Source organism: Castor canadensis, chromosome 2, assembly GCF_047511655.1.
Source record: "Castor canadensis chromosome 2, mCasCan1.hap1v2, whole genome shotgun sequence".
Classification (NCBI taxonomy): domain Eukaryota; kingdom Metazoa; phylum Chordata; class Mammalia; order Rodentia; family Castoridae; genus Castor; species Castor canadensis.
In genome coordinates this window covers 112,875,546-112,894,463 of record NC_133387.1, presented here as the reverse complement: position 1 = coordinate 112,894,463, position 18,918 = coordinate 112,875,546, and the positions used below count along the sequence as shown (strand labels likewise).

General features: G+C 49.1%; 1 protein-coding gene across 1 annotated transcript in view; it reads left to right on the top strand.

Annotated features, from left to right (window-relative positions):
- The window catches only part of LOC141418114 (uncharacterized), a 108,963-nt gene that overhangs the window by 1,312 nt on the left and 88,733 nt on the right, over positions 1 to 18,918 (top strand). The window contains exons 2-4 of the mRNA XM_074058376.1: positions 9,558 to 9,961; positions 11,010 to 11,134; positions 11,503 to 11,555. Coding sequence (XP_073914477.1) covers positions 9,558 to 9,961; positions 11,010 to 11,134; positions 11,503 to 11,555 — 582 coding nt within the window. The remainder of the gene's footprint in view (positions 1 to 9,557; positions 9,962 to 11,009; positions 11,135 to 11,502; positions 11,556 to 18,918) is intronic.

The following is an 18,918-nucleotide window of genomic DNA, read 5'->3' as shown; positions in this document are numbered from 1 at the left end:
TACCTGTCCAAAGCGAGAATTGTGGGCTGCTCACCAGACAGCTCCCTGTTGTTAGAGGTACTTTGGACCAGTGCTTCTCAAACTGTAAGGTGCAGATGAATGAATACCTTGGACAAGTCTTCAGGCAGGCTGGTTCAAGAAGCCTGCAGTAGAGCGTGGGATTCTGTATTTTGAGCAGGCCCCATGACGCCAGTGCTGTGGGTTCAGGGCCCACACCTTCAGAAGCAGGGATGTATATGAATTCTTGAGGTTTGTTTTAATTCTGAGATTCTGGGCAAAAGGAGTGAATAAAAAGCCTGTGAGAAAGGCAGGGAGGGGCTGGATGAGCAGGCAGGAGCTGGCTGCAGAAATAACAATGGCCAGGTGTCCGCCCTACTCCCACAGTTCACAGGAGGCAGTGAGATGTATGCTTTTACTTGGGTTCTATTCTGACCCTGTCCCCTGGGATTGCTACATGTGATTTGAGAGGAGAGTGCCCAACTCTCCTGCCCGCTCCATGGCAGCATGGGGGTGAAGAGCTGACTAAGCCAGAGGACTCTCTGTGCTCCAACTCCTGCCCAGAACAAGGTAAGAAATTCATGTAGCATGGCTCTGATCATCCTCTGTGACCTTGCAGAGCCAGGCCAGGGCCAGTCTTGACCTTCCCATGCTCCTGGCCCTTTCTCCTCAGCCCAGGCACAAAGCCCCTGCCCCTCGTTTCTTAGGTCACTAAAGCTGGCCTACTCTAAGGATTCTGGAGCCAGGTGGCCTGGGGTCCTGCACCAGAATGAGTGGGAGGAGCCCCTCTACCAGCCTCTCCTCCTCCAGTTCTGGTATTCTGGAGTAGCCAGAATGGGGGAGGGGAAGCCTGGGATTTGTTTTGAAAACTATTAGTACTAATAACTATTTTTTACTTTTTAAAATGCAAAACAGAACAAATAATAAACCCCCATGTGCCTATCATCCAACTAGAACAGTCAATAACTCCTAGGCATTTAAATAGGAAGTAGACGCACCCGGTATAAAATATGTAAGAAGCTGCTGTCTTCCCTGACCCTCTGTCAGGAGCAGCAGCTGACACCTCAAGCCCTGTCCTTTTAATTTTTCTTTTATTTCTTTTACTTTTTTTAGTTTTGGGGTTTGAACTCAGGGCTTTGCACTTGCTAGGCAGGTGCTCTACCACTTGAGCCACACCTCCAGCCCTTTTGCTCTGGTTATTTTGGAGATGGGGGTCTCTCTTTTTGCCCAGGCTGGTCTGGACCATGATCCTCCCAATCTCTTTGTTTCCCAAGTAGCTGGAACATGAACCACTGCATTGGCTTGTTCATAGTTTCTATAAAGTTTAACTCCAGCTCCTGGGCCCCTCCCCAAAGGTCACTGAATGGAGCTGAAAGTTCTAGCCTTCTAATGACTAAGTCTTTGAGATGACCAGCTTTGTTCTGATGCTACATGGAGTCCCAAATCTAAGTCACCTCATTAGCATAAACTCAGGTGTGCTCCAAGGGTCTCCTTATGAATGACAAGACACTCCTACCTCTAGGCAGAGTCCAAGGGAGGAGCCAGGGACAAGACTAAAAGTGTTTCTGACTCTGCTCTGAGGGTCAGCTTTACATAAGGTACCGTGATCTTCTGCAGGGTGTGGCATGAGCCTCCTCATGTAAGTCAAAACATAAGTACCCGTCCTATCCATTTGATTGGACCAAAGTAGGGTCAGGTGTCAACCTGGAAAAGAATGCCATGTGCTTTAGTTAAAGGCCAAGTCCTGGTCCCGTCACGGGGGGAGGGATGGGGTGGCCACCATTGGCTGAGATTCCTCTGAGCCTCTTCCTGGAGCCTGGTGTGGGTTCAGCTTGTGCAGAACCTCAGTGGGTCCTGGAAGGGGCGTGTGAAAAGGGAATGGATGCTGGAGAAGTCACTAACAGTGTCTCCTGTGAGAAGCAAATTCATAAAAATGGTGCCACTTTTGACTACCTCCTCCCTGATTCATGATCCTTTACACAGCTGCCTCTAACCTCTTCTCAAAGACTTGCTGATGATGGAGTCCACACAGTGCATTTTAAAAGTCCTGCAGGAGGGACCACGTGAGGCGAAAGTGTTCCACTGGCCCGACCAGCTGTACCACTCATGCTCAGTAGAAACTGCACTTCAGAGGAAAACCTGAAACCCGATCTGCCACAACCAAGCCCAGAGCAGCTGCTGCTGGCTGGACCCCAGTCCTGTCAGCTGCAAAATCAGGGGCTGGACATGGAGTTTCTCACCCTGCAGATATTTTGTTTTCGTGTTTGTTAACATAGAAGTACATACAGAAGAATGCACATATTATAAAAATATGGCCCAATAGATTTGGGAACATGGGATCAGCAGCCAGATAGACAAATAGAACACGACCAGCACTCAAAGTCCCACTTTCCGGCCCATTCCAGTTAGTTCCAAGGATAGTACTGAACTTGACCTCTAACACTATGGTTTTGCATTCTTTTTATTTTTTAAACTTTATATAAGCTGAATTATATAGTATATACTCTTTGGGGTCTCCTTTCTGTTCTTGGTTTTGTAACTCTATCATAGTACAGTGTGTTTCAGATGGTTTCGTCTCATTACTACATAGCATTCTATCCACGGAGCTGTTTTCAGTGGTGTGCACGTGTGTACCACCTCTGGGAGGCTGAGGAAGGAGGATAGCAAATCCCAGGTCATCCTAAGGTACATAGGGAAACCCTATCTCCAGAAGAAGAAGGAGGAAGAGGAGGGAGAGGGGAAGGAGGAGGAGAAGGAATGGTAGGGGGAGGGGGACACAGCTGCTTGGTGAATATTGAGATCAGGCAGGATATATGAATGAATGTGCAAATTTTCTTTGCTTTTTCTTAGGATGCTAGCAACCAGCTGGCATGTTAATTCTGGTTATCACCTAACCTGTGTGTTGTGTGAAAGGAAAAACTAGAAATGTGAATGTCCTATTCCTTGATGCAGGCAGTGTTTTTAGTAGACAAACTCTTTCAAAACAGAATCATAAAGAAAATGAAAACAGGGATGCTGCCTGGTAGAACTATGGGGGCCTTTAATCGATCCTTCGATGGAGTCATTCATTCGTCAAGTGTGTATGCTGAGTGCCAGTTACACACCTAGTCCTCAGTCACTGACTTGGATTTCTCCTTTGTCACACAGCTGATTGGATGTCAACATCTAATGACAAATGAGTAAAGGCAGAAAGAGCTCTGAAATAATTTTCTCTAGAGACTTCTAAACTACATGTGTATGAAGCATTCCTTCCTATGCTAGACACTCGTTCAGCCACTCAGTCTGAGTGACACTCCCAGCCCCTAAAAATCTCTTTTTTTTTTGCAGTACTGGGGTTTGAACTCAGGATCTCTTGCTCCCTAGGCAAGAGCTCTACCACCTGAGCCACTCTGCCAGCCCTTTCTCCATGGTTATTTTGAGATAGGATCTTGCTTGATTCATATTTATGCTTCTCCAAGTAGCTGGGGTGATAGACATACCACCATGGCTGAAGAGGGTCTCTGAAAATTCCTTTTTTTTTTGTGGTACTGGGGTTTGAACTCAGTGCTCACACTTGCTAGGCCGGCACTCTACCACTTGAGCCACTCTGCCAACCGCTTTCCAACATTTTGCCCTGGCTCAATCATCCTGATCTCTGCTTCCAAAATAGCTAGGATTACAGACTTGAGTCACCAAGCCTGGCCTCCTAAAATACTTTTAAGTGACACTTTTTCTACATAAGGAAAACACACAACCTCCTCCATATCTACCCTTCCACACCTGTGCATGCAAATTCATACCATGTATAGATCTTAAATGGGATTATTTTGTTCTGTATCTATTTTGTCATAGCTTTCATTTAAAAAATGGCTATATTTTATAGAGCAGTTTTGGACTCACAGCATAACTGAATTGAAGGCAGAGTTCTCATGTACCCCATCCTCACTCAGCCTGTACCCTAGAGTTACATGTATTTGTTGTAATTGATGAATGCACAGTGACACCTTGTTATCAACCAAAGTCCAGAGCTGAATTTAGGGTTCACTGTTCATACTGATGTTGTATGGTTAGGGCAAATGGATGATGACATATATCCACTATTCTAGCAGCTTACTCACCTAAAGATTCTCTGTGTTTGGCCTGCTCCCCTGCTTATCTTTTTACTGACCCCAGTTTTGTTTTTTCAGAATGTCACATAATTGCAATTGTCCAATATATAGCCTTTCAGGTTGACTTCTTTCACTTAGTAAATATTTTCATTTTTACTTCATAATATGTTGTACCTGTGTTTCTGTGTCAGTAACTATCCTAAGGCATTGAAAACTGTCGTGTAACATTTCAGAGTGTGCCATATGGTAACTTCTCTGCTGTTTTGGAGGGTCATAAGGTTTCCCAGTCTTTGCCACTACAAATCATGTGGCAGGGGACAGCCTGGCAGGTAAATATGTCACAGCTTGAGGACACCCTTAGGAGAAATTTCAGGATGTGAGACGGCTCCTACAAAGGGCTTGGCTTTGCCTATTCATTGCTGAATTGCCCAGTACACTCCAACACAGATGACGGAGACACCCATTTCCCAACTCTTCACTGTCATCCAGATTGCAATGTTTTTTTTGCCAATTTAATAGTGGAGACATGATGCTTATTTATATTGATTTGCATTTATGTGAGTATTAATAAGGTTTGATGATTTTCCATACAGCATATTAGCAATTTGTCTGGTTTGTTTTTGTTTTTTTTTTTTTTTTGCAGATTGCGTGTTCATGATTTTTTTTTTCATTTTTTTCTAGTGAGACAGGCATCATTATAGTATAGACTAAAAAAGTATTCCTCTATTGGGGTAGTAATAGCTTGTGAAGACCCTACCTCCTTCCCTCCTTCCTTCCTTTTTTTCCTCCCTTCCTTCCTTTCTTCCTCCTTTTGCAGTGCTGGCTGGGGATTGAACCCAGGGCCTCATGCTCACTATACAAGCGATCTGCCACACGGCTACATCCCCATCCTGGCTCTATCTTTTAATGTTAATTTTTTTCTTGTTTTTAATGAATCCACAACCATGTCTTCTATACTTTTTCTTTTGGCAGAACTCAGGACTTGAGCTTGCTAGGCAGGCACTCTGCCACTTAAGCCACATTCCTAGCCCTTTTTCCTTCAGTTATTTTTTCAGACAGGGTCATGCTTTTTGCCCAGGGCTGCCTTTGAATGGCAATTCTCCTACCTATGACCTGTGGTGTAGGTGGGATGACAGGCATAAGCTACTGTGCCTGGCTACTTTTTTTTGAGACGGCATCTTGTAATGTTCCCCAGATTGGCCGTGAACTTACCATTCTCCTCCTTAGCCTCCCAAGTAGCTGAGATTTACAGGTGAGCACCACCACCAAGCCTGTCCAGCTTAGTATAGTTTTAAATAACAATAAAGTGACTGATAATAATAACTAATGTTTACAGAGTGCTTATACTAGGCTAGGCATTATGCTACGAAAAACACCCCTGTGAGATAGGGTCTGATATCAGTTCTATTGGACAAATCGTTAATTTTCCCAACATCACACAGCTTTTGAGTGGCTGTGCTGGTATCCACTGATGGACAAGTTATACAGTGGCATAGGACTTTCATGAATTCAATAACAATTTTAATAAATTTACCTATCATGTATCACAAAAGTATCTACATACATTTGCAAATCTGTCTTACATGTAAGTTCAAGACACATAATTTATTCTGTATAAGCAGGGATTGTTGTGTATAGCAACTCAACTACCTCCTGTAATAATTCTAAGACCTTCCCATCCCCACCCCCAGCCCCCTGTTTACTGTTAAGAACCATTAACTGTCTGAGTGCTCATGACTCACACATGTATTCGTAGCTACTTGGGAGGCTGAGATCGGGAGGATTGTTGTTCAAGGCCAGCCAGGGCAATAGTTCTCAAGATTCCATCTCAAAATAACCACAGGAAAATGGACTGGAGGTGTGGCTCAAGTGATAAGAGCATCTGCTTTTCAAGTATGAAGCCCTGAGTTCAAATCCCAGTTCCTCCCCCTCCAATAAAAAAGAACCATTAGTTGGATGCCTTTTTTTTTTTAGGAAGGGGAAAGTGAAGTTTAGCACAAAGCCAGAACTTTCTCAGGGTTACCTAACATGTTTATGATCCAACAAAGACTGAGACCCTGGGCTGGAGATTCCCAGCCCAGGTCTGTGGGTTAGTGGCCTGGGCCAGCCCCTAACCTTATGCCCTTTTCTTATCTGAGGGGACAACAGAGGATGCAGTGGTGGGTACCAGAAAGACTTGCCAGACTCTCTTGGTGCCAAGCTTTAGGGAAACCAAGTAAGCACAGACTCCTGGTCCCTGGTCTTCTGGTTGCCAGGCATTCCAGGATCTTGGCCCCCTGACAAGAGTGAAAGCAGAGCTACAGGCCCCTGGGCTGCTCTCCACTCCCTTCTCCTGGGTTTGCATCTCATTGCTGGGGTTGCAACAGGCTTAATCTCTGCATGTGCAGACTCAGAGGAGCCAGAGAGAGGAGCACAGCCAGCCTCTTGGAGTCCTCCACAGGGCTGCCCACCACTCATCCCCAAGCCCTTCACTGGGCTGGAACAGTATGCAAGAAAGCCTGCTGGTGCTTCTCCTGGCCCAGTCCTGGTGACACTCATTGACATGGACCCAGTGCAGGACACTAGCCCATGTTCTCTCTCCACAGAGGGAAGTTCCTTTGGTCCTCTCCTTCCCTGCTCTCCTGCCTTCAGTGCAGATGCAGAGACTGTTTCAAAGTAAAAGTGTCTGTGGTCCACTTCAGAGTTGGAATGCATATCAGGCTATAGTGAGGCTTAGTCCTGGCACTCCAGGCAGCTGGCTCTTCAAGAATGAAGAGAACTGAATTGGACATGTAGTCAATAAATAGGTGTCAAATGATGAGAACATCGAAAGCTCAATCATGAACCATCTTGTAACAGATTTTGGTATGATTGGTGCCACTCTTCCTCTATGAGGCCTTTGACATGCTCTAGTTGTTTTCTTTTTTTTTCTCTCCCCTCCTGCACTCCCCCCCCTCACCCCTTTCTTTCTCTTGAGTTGCTTTGAGACAAGGCCTCACTATGTAGCCCAAGCTGGTCTTGGACTCTGCCTCCCAAAGTGCTGAATTACAGGTGTGCATCACCACACCCAGCTCTAACTGTTTCTTAACTGCCCTATTTAGAACAGGTTGAGTATTCCTAATCTAAACATACAAAATCTAAATGCTTTGAAATCTGAAACTTTTTGAACACTGGTATGACACTCAAAAACTTTCAAATTTTGGAGCATTTCAGATTTTGAACTTTGGGATATTTGGGATATTCAACTTGTAAAGGCTATGCAAGCATTCCACAGTCTGAAAAACTCCTCACCCAGTCTAACACAACTCTGGTCCCATGTGTTTTGGATAAGGGATTCTCAACTCGTGTGTGCTGTGCAGATCTTTCAGGTGATGGGGTTTGGTGTAAATGAGAAGAAAAGAAAGCACGGTGGGGCCCACAGATGTCTTCACTATGAGGGAGGAGATGGTTTGCTGGGGGCCATGTGAGATTTATGACTCTTTTTCTCAGTACCATTCTCTGTCTCTCTTTCCCTCCTCATCTTCTTCCCCACTCCCTTCCTTATTTTTTGTTCTCTTCCTTTCCATCCTTCATCCTCTTCTTATCTCCTACTTTGCCTCTTTACTTGCCCTGTCATCTCTCTTCCCTCCATCCCGTCCATCCTCTCCTCTCTTCCTCCTTGTCACCCCCTTCCCTCTGGATAGAAAGGGTAATATTAATGTACCTTACAGATCAGTGGCATTGGACTCCTCTTGAGGCCCTGCTTCAGCCTTTATTCTGTTTATTCCTTATGGGAGTAACCTGGCAATTATTATTTTCATCTTACCAATGAAGACTCTGAGACCTAGAGTATTAAGGTGATGTGTCACCCCACTCATACTTTGCAATGAGTTGTCTGAATCCGGCTGCAAGCCTCGTAGTCTAATTCCACCAAGTCTCCAAACTCTGCACTTGCCTTCAATGCCTCCTCTCCTGCCTTTCTTCCACCTGCCTTGCCTGGTGAGATGGCTGGGGAGAGCTGGCCTGGGGAAGAGGATTCCAAACCATAACCTGCCCACAGCATCCTTCCTTCTGAGTTCTCTCATCGAGTTGAGGTTCTTTGCAGGGCCAGTGGGACACAGTGGACAGGCACATGTGTTATTTAATCATTAATTCACTTAGCAAATATTGATTGACAGCCATGCTGTGTGTGGGGCGAGGCTGAGACTAGTGTGAGACAAGCAAGAAACTAAGGCGCAAAATTTAAGGAGGCTCTCGTTCTTATGGGTCAGTGCTGCCAGTGCCCGGTCCTGAGGTTGAGTCAATTCATTGACTGCAAGGGCTCTCTACCTTGCAGACTGCACTTTCTTGCTTGTCCTTCCACAATGGAGGATAGAGGCAGAATGCCCTGCTGCCTCTTTATCATAAGGGCAGCTGATTCTTGAGACCTCATTTGACCTCTGTCACCTCACAGCCCTGTCTCCAAATACCATCACATTGGGGTGTAAGGTTTCAATATACAAATTGGTGGTGGTGGTGAGGTAACAAAGGTTTAGTCCCTAACACCAGCCAGGGTCACACAGCCCATCAGTGGAGTTTGAACCCAGGCAGCTAATCCTTAGGCTCTCCTTCCTTAGGATGCATTGTGTGTGAACACAATCCAAGTGTAAACTGCTTCTGGGGGTGGGGGAAGGGGGCAGGTGTTCAATGATCCTTAACAAATCCACAGGGCCTTGTTGTGTTAGGGTACCTTTGAGGCTTGCAGCCCTTAACAAATCCACAGGGCCTTGTTGTGTTAGGGTACCTTTGAGGCTTGCAGCCCACTCAGCCTGAAAGCGGCCATGACTAACATGACCCAAGTCGCCACAAAGGGAGGTGGGACGGTTTCTGGGAACAGGGACTGTTTCTGGTTAATCTTGCTAAATGGTATGTGAGTCAATGAGTTAAGACACCTGGTGTTTATCAAGTTCCTGATAAGTAATCTTGCCCCACCACCAGGATGTGGGTGATATTAGAAATATGTGACCCCCAGGGGCCATAAAAATTGCTGTGTGACCATAACTAATGTTTAAAAAATATAAAAGCAGCCTGAACTTGCATTCGAGGTCCTTGTTGAAACCCTCTTCGTTGGGCGGATACCCAGACCACAGCTAGCTGGAAATAAACCTCGCTTTGTGGCTTACATTATCCTGAGTGTCTTTTGTTCCTCTGAGGGGTGGCCGACCTCGGACCCCAACTGTTGCACCTGGGGACGGACTTGCAGTCTGAGCACGACCCCACCCAAGGGGGATCCCAGTAATTATTCTGAAGGGGACCATGCAGAGAGAAGGCACGGAGATGAATCAGACCTACTCAACATGCATTTGAACTTGGGGCTGCTCCTCTTTCCAATTTATTGAGGCTGCGCCCTAGCCTCTATTGCAGACTCCCCAGGAATGGTCTTCGTGACCTTGGGCAAGTCACTGGACAGCTTCCCAGGGCCCCCCAACCCCTGTGCCTTCATGGGTTACTAAGGACCATCCCACCGGCTATGAGGTGGCGCCCAGTATAGGCCGCCAGGAGGCGGAGGAGTGGCGGGCGCCACGTTCCCACCCCGGGCGGTGCAGGTGGTGAAGGCAGCGGGCGCCGGCTGCGGCTGGGCGAGGCGGTGTCCGCTGCGTGGCTGCGCCCGCGCCGAGTCCGCGTGGGGCCTGCGCGCTTTGCGGAGCTGCGCCCCACGCCGGCCGTCGGGCCCGGGCAAGGTGGGACTGGGCGAGGGGCAGCTCTGGATTCCTCCCTCCACGGCTGCCCCTCCAGGCGCCCGCTCCCTGCGCCCCTCGAGGCGCCAGCCAACTGCGTGCCCCCGGGCCGGCAAGAAGCCACATCCCCCCGCAAGGAATGCCGGGCTGCCGGGCCGGCGGCGGGCGGCGGGCGGCGCGCGGCGCGGGGCCGCCGGGAAGGTGGGTGAGAGCGCAGCGCGCCCGGCCCTCCCCGGCCTCCCCGGTCCGCGCCGCCCTGGCCACCTCGCCACCTCTCCCACTTTCCCCGCCGGACACACAGATCGGGGGACCTCGGGGTCCCAGGGACTGCGGGCGTCCCGGGGCTGGAAGCGGGGCTGCTCGCCGGACCAGGCAGCCCCAGTCCCCTCCGCGAGCCCCCAGGCTCTGGCCCCGCGGCTCGCAGGAGGGGCAGGCTGTCCTGTTTCCCCACACCCCTCCCCGCCGTCGGCTTTGGGGCCCGGATGGGGAGAGGGGACTGATTAGCCGAGGAGCAGGGGTGTGGCCAGCGGGGCCCCTGGTAGTGAGTCACACACGCTGCTCGCCCAGTCCCAGGGCCCAGCGCGGTCCTAGCCCAAGCTGCGCGCCGCCCTGGGCTGGAGTGTCCCTGGCTTGGCATGAGGACCGCGGGGTGCCGAGGGAGGGGCTGAAGCCTGGCGTTGTGGCAGAGGGCGGTAAGCAGTGCAGGGCCGAGACTCCCCTCTGTGGGCTCCGGCTCACCCTGACCTCCCCCAGCCCCGCGTCCACCTGCTCCAAGCTGGTGGAGGGACATGGCTGCGCTCCTGGAAGCCCATCAGTCAGACCCGGCTCTGAGGGCCCACTTGGTCTGCCCACCCCCTTAGCCCCACTTTTGACTTGAGTTGTTCCCTCCCTATCTCCCTTTGCAGAGTTTTGTCCCCAGGCTCTCAGGGGTCCTCATGCTCCTTGCTCTTTAGTATGAGGGTCGAGGCTATGCTTCTAGCTCTGCCTCCTGTCCTGAGCTGCCCTGGTCCCTGACCCCATGGGGCTGGTGGCTCCAGTCATCCCCAGGACCAGGCTGGGATAGAAATGGCATCTCTGCTTGGCCAGCTACAGCTGTTTTTGTTGTCTGTGTTCTCAGGAGCTTCCTCTGGGGATGGCAGGGAGGGTAACCAGACTCCCAGGGACCCCTGCTTGTCCTCTCTGCCACTTACCCCTCTCCCCTGTCTCTTTGATCCTTTTCCTGTGCTGGTCCTGCCTCCTGCATCCCCAGAACAGAATGACTGAGAACATGAAGGAGTGCTTGGCCCAGACCAAGGCTGCTGTAGGGGACATGGTGACCATGGTGAAGACAGAGGTCTGCTCACCACTCCACGACCAGGAGTATGGCCAGCCCTGGTGAGGCCCCTGTGTGGGGACTGGATGGGGGAAGGACGGTGGGTAACTGGGCAGGGTTGGTTGGGGATTCAGAGGAAAGTTCCCATTCCCTGCCCACCTGCCTGCAAGCTGCTAGGGCACCTTCTGGGGCTACAGCTGAGCAAAGGCTCTGCTCAGGAAGGACCTGAGCAGTGGCCCAGGAAGGCCTGGGCCCAGGTCTCAGGACTCCAGGCTTTCCACCATCTTCTGCAGTGAACATCAGGCTGACTAGGGCTCTGTGCCCATTCATACCAATTGTAGCCTCTTGGCCTTGTCCCCAGCCTCTCTCCACACTGGGCTCTAACTCTGATGCCTTCTTTGCTTTTTTTGCTGGCCCCTGTTGTGGTCAGCTCTAGGAGACCAGAGTCCTCGTCCATGGAAGTTGGTCTCAAGAAACTGAAGGGTAAGTGTGACCTCATCATGCCCAAAAGCTTCCAGCAAGTGGACTTCTGGTGTAAATGGAGCTTGGGGCTTTGGGTGGCTCCTCTCCACACCACACCCCACCCCACCCCACCCTGGTGAGGGATTTGCAGCTAGAGTACCAATGATAGGTACCTACCCACCGTACACCAGGCCAGGTGCAGGCCTCAGTGAGTTCTCACATCATGAGCCACCAAGGTGGCTATTGTTGGCCCCATTTTCCAGATGAGGACACTGAAGTTTGGTGAGAGTTAAGTATCCCAGCCACCACAGCCCACACATGTACAGTTGCATTTCAAACCCAGGTGCATTGGTCCCCAAAGCTATGTTCTTTCTCCCCCTTTTCAAACTTGAGAAAAAGGCCTTGGTCTTGGTGTAGGCAGGTGTGTCCTTTTAGCTCCCAGGGAGGATATTAGGTTATTGTTAATGATGATCCAGGGGGCTGTGGCTAACTTGTTACAGCTGGGACTTTAGAGTCACTGTGCATGGCCTCCAGCTAGCTCCCACCCCCATCAGCCCCTCAGCCTCCTCCATAGGGACTCCTATGTCCCACCACGACTGAGGCCTTCCTCTTCTTTCCATCCCTGCAGTCTGCGAGTCCTGCCAGGAATACTTAGTGGACCTCCCAGTACAAATCAGCTGGCTTCTTCTCCTGGCTAGTGAGTGTCCCCTGGGCTGTTCCATGGGAGAGTTTGCCAAGGGACAGGGAGGGAGACCAGCAGGGGGAGCTATGAGCTGGCTCAGGAGTTTTTCTGCATTCATCTTTGTCAAGTAGATGATGGATCTTGTTGTCCCCTTGCCTCAGCTGAGTGGCTGCATCCCTTTAGGTCATGCTGAGGGAGCGCAAGTCAGTGTGAAGCAGATTGGCAAATTGCCTGGTAGAATTAGGGCAATTTTTCTATGGATCCTCCTGTATGTCTGGTGGGCCATTTGGTGGCATTTACAAAGGGTTCAGTCAGCCCCTCTTCCAAAGAGGATAACTTGGAACTGGGGCCTGTGAGGACACCATGATATACAGCTTAGAAAGTGTATCAGGTACTGGGCCAGGTGCCAGAGGTAAGGCCTTCTACAGACAGATGTGGTCCCTGTCCCCAGGAGCAGACAGTCTCATGGGAAGACAGGCATTGAACAGGTATGCACACTTGTGATTATTGCCACCAGAGGGGGAACAGAGGACACTATGGGAACATAGTGCAGAGGGAAATGGCAGTGCTCATAGTGCCTGGGAGCTCGGGACCCAGAGCCTGAGTTCGTAATGTAATGTCATCCAGCTTCACTATTTCCTATCTAATGTGACCTTGGATGAGTCATTTTCTTCTCTGTGCATATTTTGGATGTAGCATGAAGTTAATTGTAGCTGCTGGTGTAACTGAATAAGCCAACCTTATAAAATTCTTAGACTTGAACTTGGCCTTGGTTCCCACATGGTGAGTGTCAGCTATGGTTGTTGTTGTTGGCCTTGTTGAGGAGTTGGGGAAGGTTGCCTTTAGCCTTGGACTTGAAGGATCAGTTGCAGTTCATCTTGGACAGGGGACAAAAACATGGTCCATGCAGGCAGAAGAGCTGAGGGAGAGGACCTCAGAGAAGTCCTGTGTGGTGGCAACAATGAGCCCGGGGTGCAGAGTGGCAAGAAATCAGTAGAGAGGCAGGAGCCAGTCATGCTGTCTCTTTCAGGTCAGGGTAAGTGCCTTCTTCATCCTGGTGGTCAGGGGAAGTCAGTGACTTGGCCAAACAGAAGTATGGGTCAGTCACGTTACAGTGTGGCAAATCAGGATCCCAGGTAGACAGCTAGGGAGAGAGTTCATGTAAAAAAAGATTGTGGCTTGAGCTCAGGCACTGGAGGTGAGCATATCTCTTTCAGGTCAGGGTAAGTGCCTTCTTCATCCTGGTGGTCAGGGGAAGTCAGTGACTTGGCCAAACAGAAGTATGGCTCAGTCACGTTACAGTGTGGCAAATCAGGATCCCAGGTAGACAGCTAGGGAGAGAGTTCATGTAAAAAAAGATTGTGGCTTGAGCTCAGGCACTGGAGGTGAGCATATTTGAGAGGGATTTGTAGCTAGCTAACATGTAAAGGTGGCAGATTTGCCTGGCATCTGTGGCTCACACCTGTAAATCCTGTCTACTTGGGAGGCTGAGATCAGGGGGATCATAGTTTGAGGCCAGCTCAGGCAAATAGTTCATGAGACCCCATCTCCAAAATAACCAGACCAAAATGGACTGGAGTTGTGGCTTAAGCAGTAGAGTGCCTACTTGGCAAGCATGAAACCCTGAGTTCAAATCTCGGTCCCGTCTCCCCTCTTCACCCCCAAAAAAGAGCTGGGGAAGAGGGTTTTCAAAGATATGAGGAGGAAGGAGTCCCAGGACAACTGTAGGAGTCAACTTAGTGTCGCTGGCCCATGATGGGAGGACATGGGATAATAGAGAAAGCTAGCTAGCCCACAGAAAGGTTGTTCACATGAACACTTCTCCTTTGAGCACCTCTGGTGCCACGCCCTGGCTGACTTGGGGATTCAGTGGCTGTAAGTCCTGCCTTCATGGGCCTTATCGTACGGGAAGTGGAATTATCAAAGAATAAGCAAATCCATATAAAATTACAACTCTGAAAGGTGATAGCAAGACTGGGAGAAAATGAGCAGCCAGGGGAACTGAGGTGGCCAGAAGCCAGAGAAGACTTCCTGGTACTGAGCTGTGGTTGCAAGAAGAGCATGACCACCAAGTGAAGATTGGTGAGGGGCATCAGATGGATGGGATGGGATGAGCAAAGGCCATGTGGCAGAAGGCACAGCGTATCCAAGCCAGAGGTCATTGGTGCCTGGAGTACAGCAGACACAAGCACTGGAGGATGGATGGAGGCTCACCCAGTGAGGACTTTTGTTTTAAGGACAGTAAGAAGCTTCCAGATTATTCTAAGTGTGTGTGTGGGAGTGGGGGTGAACAGGAGTGACCTGTTCACATTAAGGTTTTGAAAAGATGACTTGGCTACAGCCTGGAGAATGGATGGGGTCAGGGGTTGGGGCACTGGTGAAGAATGGAGGCCCACATCTGGGTTCTGTAAGTCATGAGTGCCTGGGGACAGAGTCACAAGTGGAGACATGGTGACTAGCACCTGGCTTTGAACTGGTTCAGAGATAAGAGGTCTGACTTGCAGAAGGACTAAGTGACCTCAGTAAGGGGAGGGGGCATGTCAAGGACAGCTCCTGAGGTCCTCCCTCCCAGCACGTGGCTGATGGTGCCTTTCTCAGCAACATGGAGAATGCCTGAGGGAGACTGAGTTGTGGGAAAAGTCACAATTTTGCTTCTGAACTTATGGAGTTTGGAGTCACATTAAGAAGCCCAAGTGGTGGTGCCAGGTGGGTACATGGGTTCAGAGCTTGTCACTTGAGTGACCTTGCACAGGTGGTCAGTGGATCCCACCTGGGGTGAATGAGCAAAGCAGGGGTAGCCAGCAACTAGGACTTAGCTTCCAGAATCATGAGAGTTAATGGTCCAGAGGGGAGCCTGATCCTCAAGGGAGACAGAGAAAGAGTAGCCTAAGAAGTAGGGGAAGCCCAGGAGAGAGTCCTGAATGTCCTGGAGAAGAGAGGCTATGAAGGTTGTGGTGGCAAACATGATCAAATTCTGCTCAGAAGCCAAGGAAGAGAAGGGCTCCAAAGTGTCCATTGGATCTAGTGCCAAGAGGTCATCGGTGACTTTAGCAAGAGCAGTGGGTCTCAGCGTGGAGCACTCGTGGGGTGCAGGGGTGTGTACCATGGGCATCTGGAGTCAGAGGCCAGAGATGCTATGAAACAGTTTGCACCACACTGGACAGTCCCTACCACCAAAGATTATCACAGATGCCCTGCAGGAAATTGACAAGGCTGAGGAAACCAGCATAAAGCACTTCCCGGAAGTTTGGCTAGAGTTAAGACGTGAGGAGGGAGATAAGAAAGTGAAACAAGGCAAGGAGGCATCCCCATCCTTAAGAGCCAGCAGGAGGGGCTGGAGGTGTGGCTCAAGTGGTAGAGCACCTGCTTTGCAAGCATAAAACCCTGAGTTCAAACCTCAGTCCCCACCTCCCCCACCAAAAAAAAGTCAGCAAGAGGAGGCCTGTGAAGAAGTGGTTGAGGTGTATAGAAAGACACCATCTGTACACTTTTATAACATTTCTAGAAGGTTCCCATGGAGCCACTGGATATGGAAAGTGAGGGGCCATCATCTTTTCCATCACTGGAGAGACAGCCCAGAAGATTAGCACATATGGAGGTAGATAGGTATAATAGGCCAAGTAATAGCCCCAAGGGTTTCTAGATCCTAAGTCCGTGGAACCTGGTAATAGGTTATCTTATATGGTAGAAAGAGTTTGCAGGTAGAATTAAGTCAAGCATCTTCAGATGGGGAAGTTATCTTGGGCTATGTGAGTGGACCCAGTGCCATTATAAGAATCTTTCTAAGGTGGAGGCAAGAGGGTCTGAGTCAGAAAGAGAGACCTCACTGGCCTTGAAGAGAGAGGCAGAACTGGGAGTAAGGGGCACAGGTTGCTTCTAGAAGCTGAGAAAGACAAGGAGATCTCCAGAACTGCAAGAGAATGAATTTGTGTTGTTTAAAGCCACTGCTTGTAGACGTTTGTCACAGAAGCAATAGGAAACTAAGAGAGTAGGTTCACCATTGTGAGGGCCATCTGCTCAATGTGCAGGGTAGTGGAGAGAGGGAGGTGGCTGGACCACGCAGAGGCTTTGACCTTCGTGATCCTAAGAAGTGAAGGACATTGAAGGCCTGAAGAAAGTTGATGCTCCAAATGACCCATGAAACCAGGGGCCCCAGGGTACACATGCTTGAGTGCATTGAGAGCATGTGTGTGCGTGTGTTGGAGCAGGTTTTTGGGCCTCAGGTGGGGAAAAGCAGGCATGAGCAGCAGCCCAGCTTGTTTAGGTGATGAATGAGATAGGAAGGAAAAGGGAAGCTGAACCATCATGCTGATTTGGAAACCCCGTTTCCTACCTAAACATCATTCATTTGTCAAATCCTGTTCCCAAGCCATCCATGCTATCATCTTTTCTGACCTTCTGCCTGACTTCATGAGTCCCAGCCCCCATCCAAGAAGATGCTTTTTGATGCACAACTCCTGCACATGGATGCACACTGCACTCCAGGAGAGATGGCATGATGGTCATGGCTGGAACAACCATTTATTGAGGGCTGGTACGTGTCTGGTATGCTCGGTGCTTTACCGCATCGTCCCATCTGATCCTGCAGTGCTCCTGTGACACGTGCATTTTTCTGTCCATCACACAGGAAGGAAGACTGAGGCCCCATGGGTGGGGATAAGTCATTTTGCACAAAGCTAAGAAACTAGTTAGTAGCTGAGCTGGGCTTCAGGTGGGTGCTCTCTGGCTCCAGAACCTGCCTTCATCCCACCACCTTTCCTTCCATACCTTTTTCCACCTCTGCTCTTGGTTGGCTCCATTCTGCTCCTCCTTCCAGCTGAGCACAGGTTCCTTCTCTGGCTCCACTCACCCAGGAGGAGAGCTGGTCCCGCTATGTGTAGAGTAAAGGCGTGTTTAGATCTCCCCTTGGCATGAGTGTTGCACTCACTTCTTTCTGTTTAGAAAATAAATGACCCTTCCTCTGCTTTCTTATCCCACTGGAATTTCTAAATGCCGTGAATCATTGCCAAGGTCACCCAGGGATGAGGCAAGAGGTGCTTTGGACTGCCATGCAGCCATGTGGTTTAGTAAAGAGGCAGAAGAAAGAGGAGACAGCACAGGGTTTCTATTTAAGTTTTTCACTCAGACCCATCTTATACCAGAAAAGATTTAGGGCAGTCTAGCAGAATACATAAAATATTCCATGGTGACATAAACAACCAAGGCAGAAGAAAGAAAAACAAGGGTGGAGACCCCAAATGAAGTCAGGAATGGGGATAAAAATGCCTACCATAATGACCTATGTGCACTTTAGGCTAAATTGGGTCCAGATCTGGTACTATAAGGAAAGGGGAGACTGGTCAGCTTCTAGAGTATTCTGTCCCTGATGTGAAAAGAACCAGGGAGCCCAGGAGCAGGTCAGCCCTCTGACACTGGATTCCCAGGGGCCCTCAGAAAGAGGACTCTGTGCAGTGGAACTGCTTGCCCCGTGTAGGTCAGTCTCCCCACCCTCCTGGCCAGACTTCTACTGTGTTGGGGAAAGCAGATATGAAATTATGTCTCCATGTTTCCCATCTCAGCTTCCATTGTAAAACGGGGATTTCTTCTAAAACTTGAACTTGGATGTGCGAAAGCTTATGGCTCACCTTCCAGGATATTCTGAGAGACCCTGAGTACCTGTGCTGCACCGAGTGTAAGCAGACAGGTGCAGCACCAGGAGATGTGATGGGAACAGGGCTTCTACTGTCTTAGAGAAGCGAAGAAAAGCAAGCTTGTCCAGGAAGAAAGAGACCTGGAGACAGATTGGGGTGTGTACGTGTGTGCACATGAATGAGCTAGTGCTTGTCACATTTGCTTGTTTAATTCATATTAACTCTGAATTTTAGGAATTTTTCAAACTGTGGAAAGTTGTAAGAATAGTATACTGAACATCTTGCTTCTAAATTCACCTGTTGCTGATGTCTTATAACTTTGCTTTATCTCTTCATATGTATAGAAGAGATATACATATACATATGTACAAACCAACACATATGCATACAGATACACACAAAGACACATTCTTTGTTTTTATTTTAACTGCTTAACGTGTAGCTGCTCACATTGTGACACTTCTAAAACTCCAAGCCTACATTTCTAAGAGCAAAGCATTCCTCTGTACCAGGGATGCACAGACACCTTCTTTTCTGGCAGTACTGTAGTTTGAACTCAGGGCTTCACGCTTGTGAGGCAGGTGCTCTGCCTCCTGAACCATGCCTTCAGCTACAAACACTCTCTTAAGAGCTACCTGATAAAGATTTTAGGCCCTGTGGCCCAGGCAGTCTCTGTCACAGCCACTGTACACTGCCATCATAGGGCAAAGGTGACTGCAGACAATGCAGGAATGAATGAGTGTGGCTGTGTTCCGGTAAAACTGTATGAACACTGTGATTTGAATTTCCTATAAATGCAGAAATCATATACATGAAATTACATTAAAAATTTTGATCATTTAAAAATGCAAAATTACTCTTAGCTCACAGGCTGTATAAAATCAGAGGGTGTCAGGAGGACTGGATGTGACCTGCCATTGGTAGTTTCTGTCCTCTGTCCTACCTGTATAACCACAGCCTAGTTATTACACCCAGGACATTTGCCATGGGTACAATACTTTCTCATCTGTAGTCCATATGCAGACTTCCCCGTTTCCCAAGTAATGTCTGTCATAGCATTCCCACAGACTCT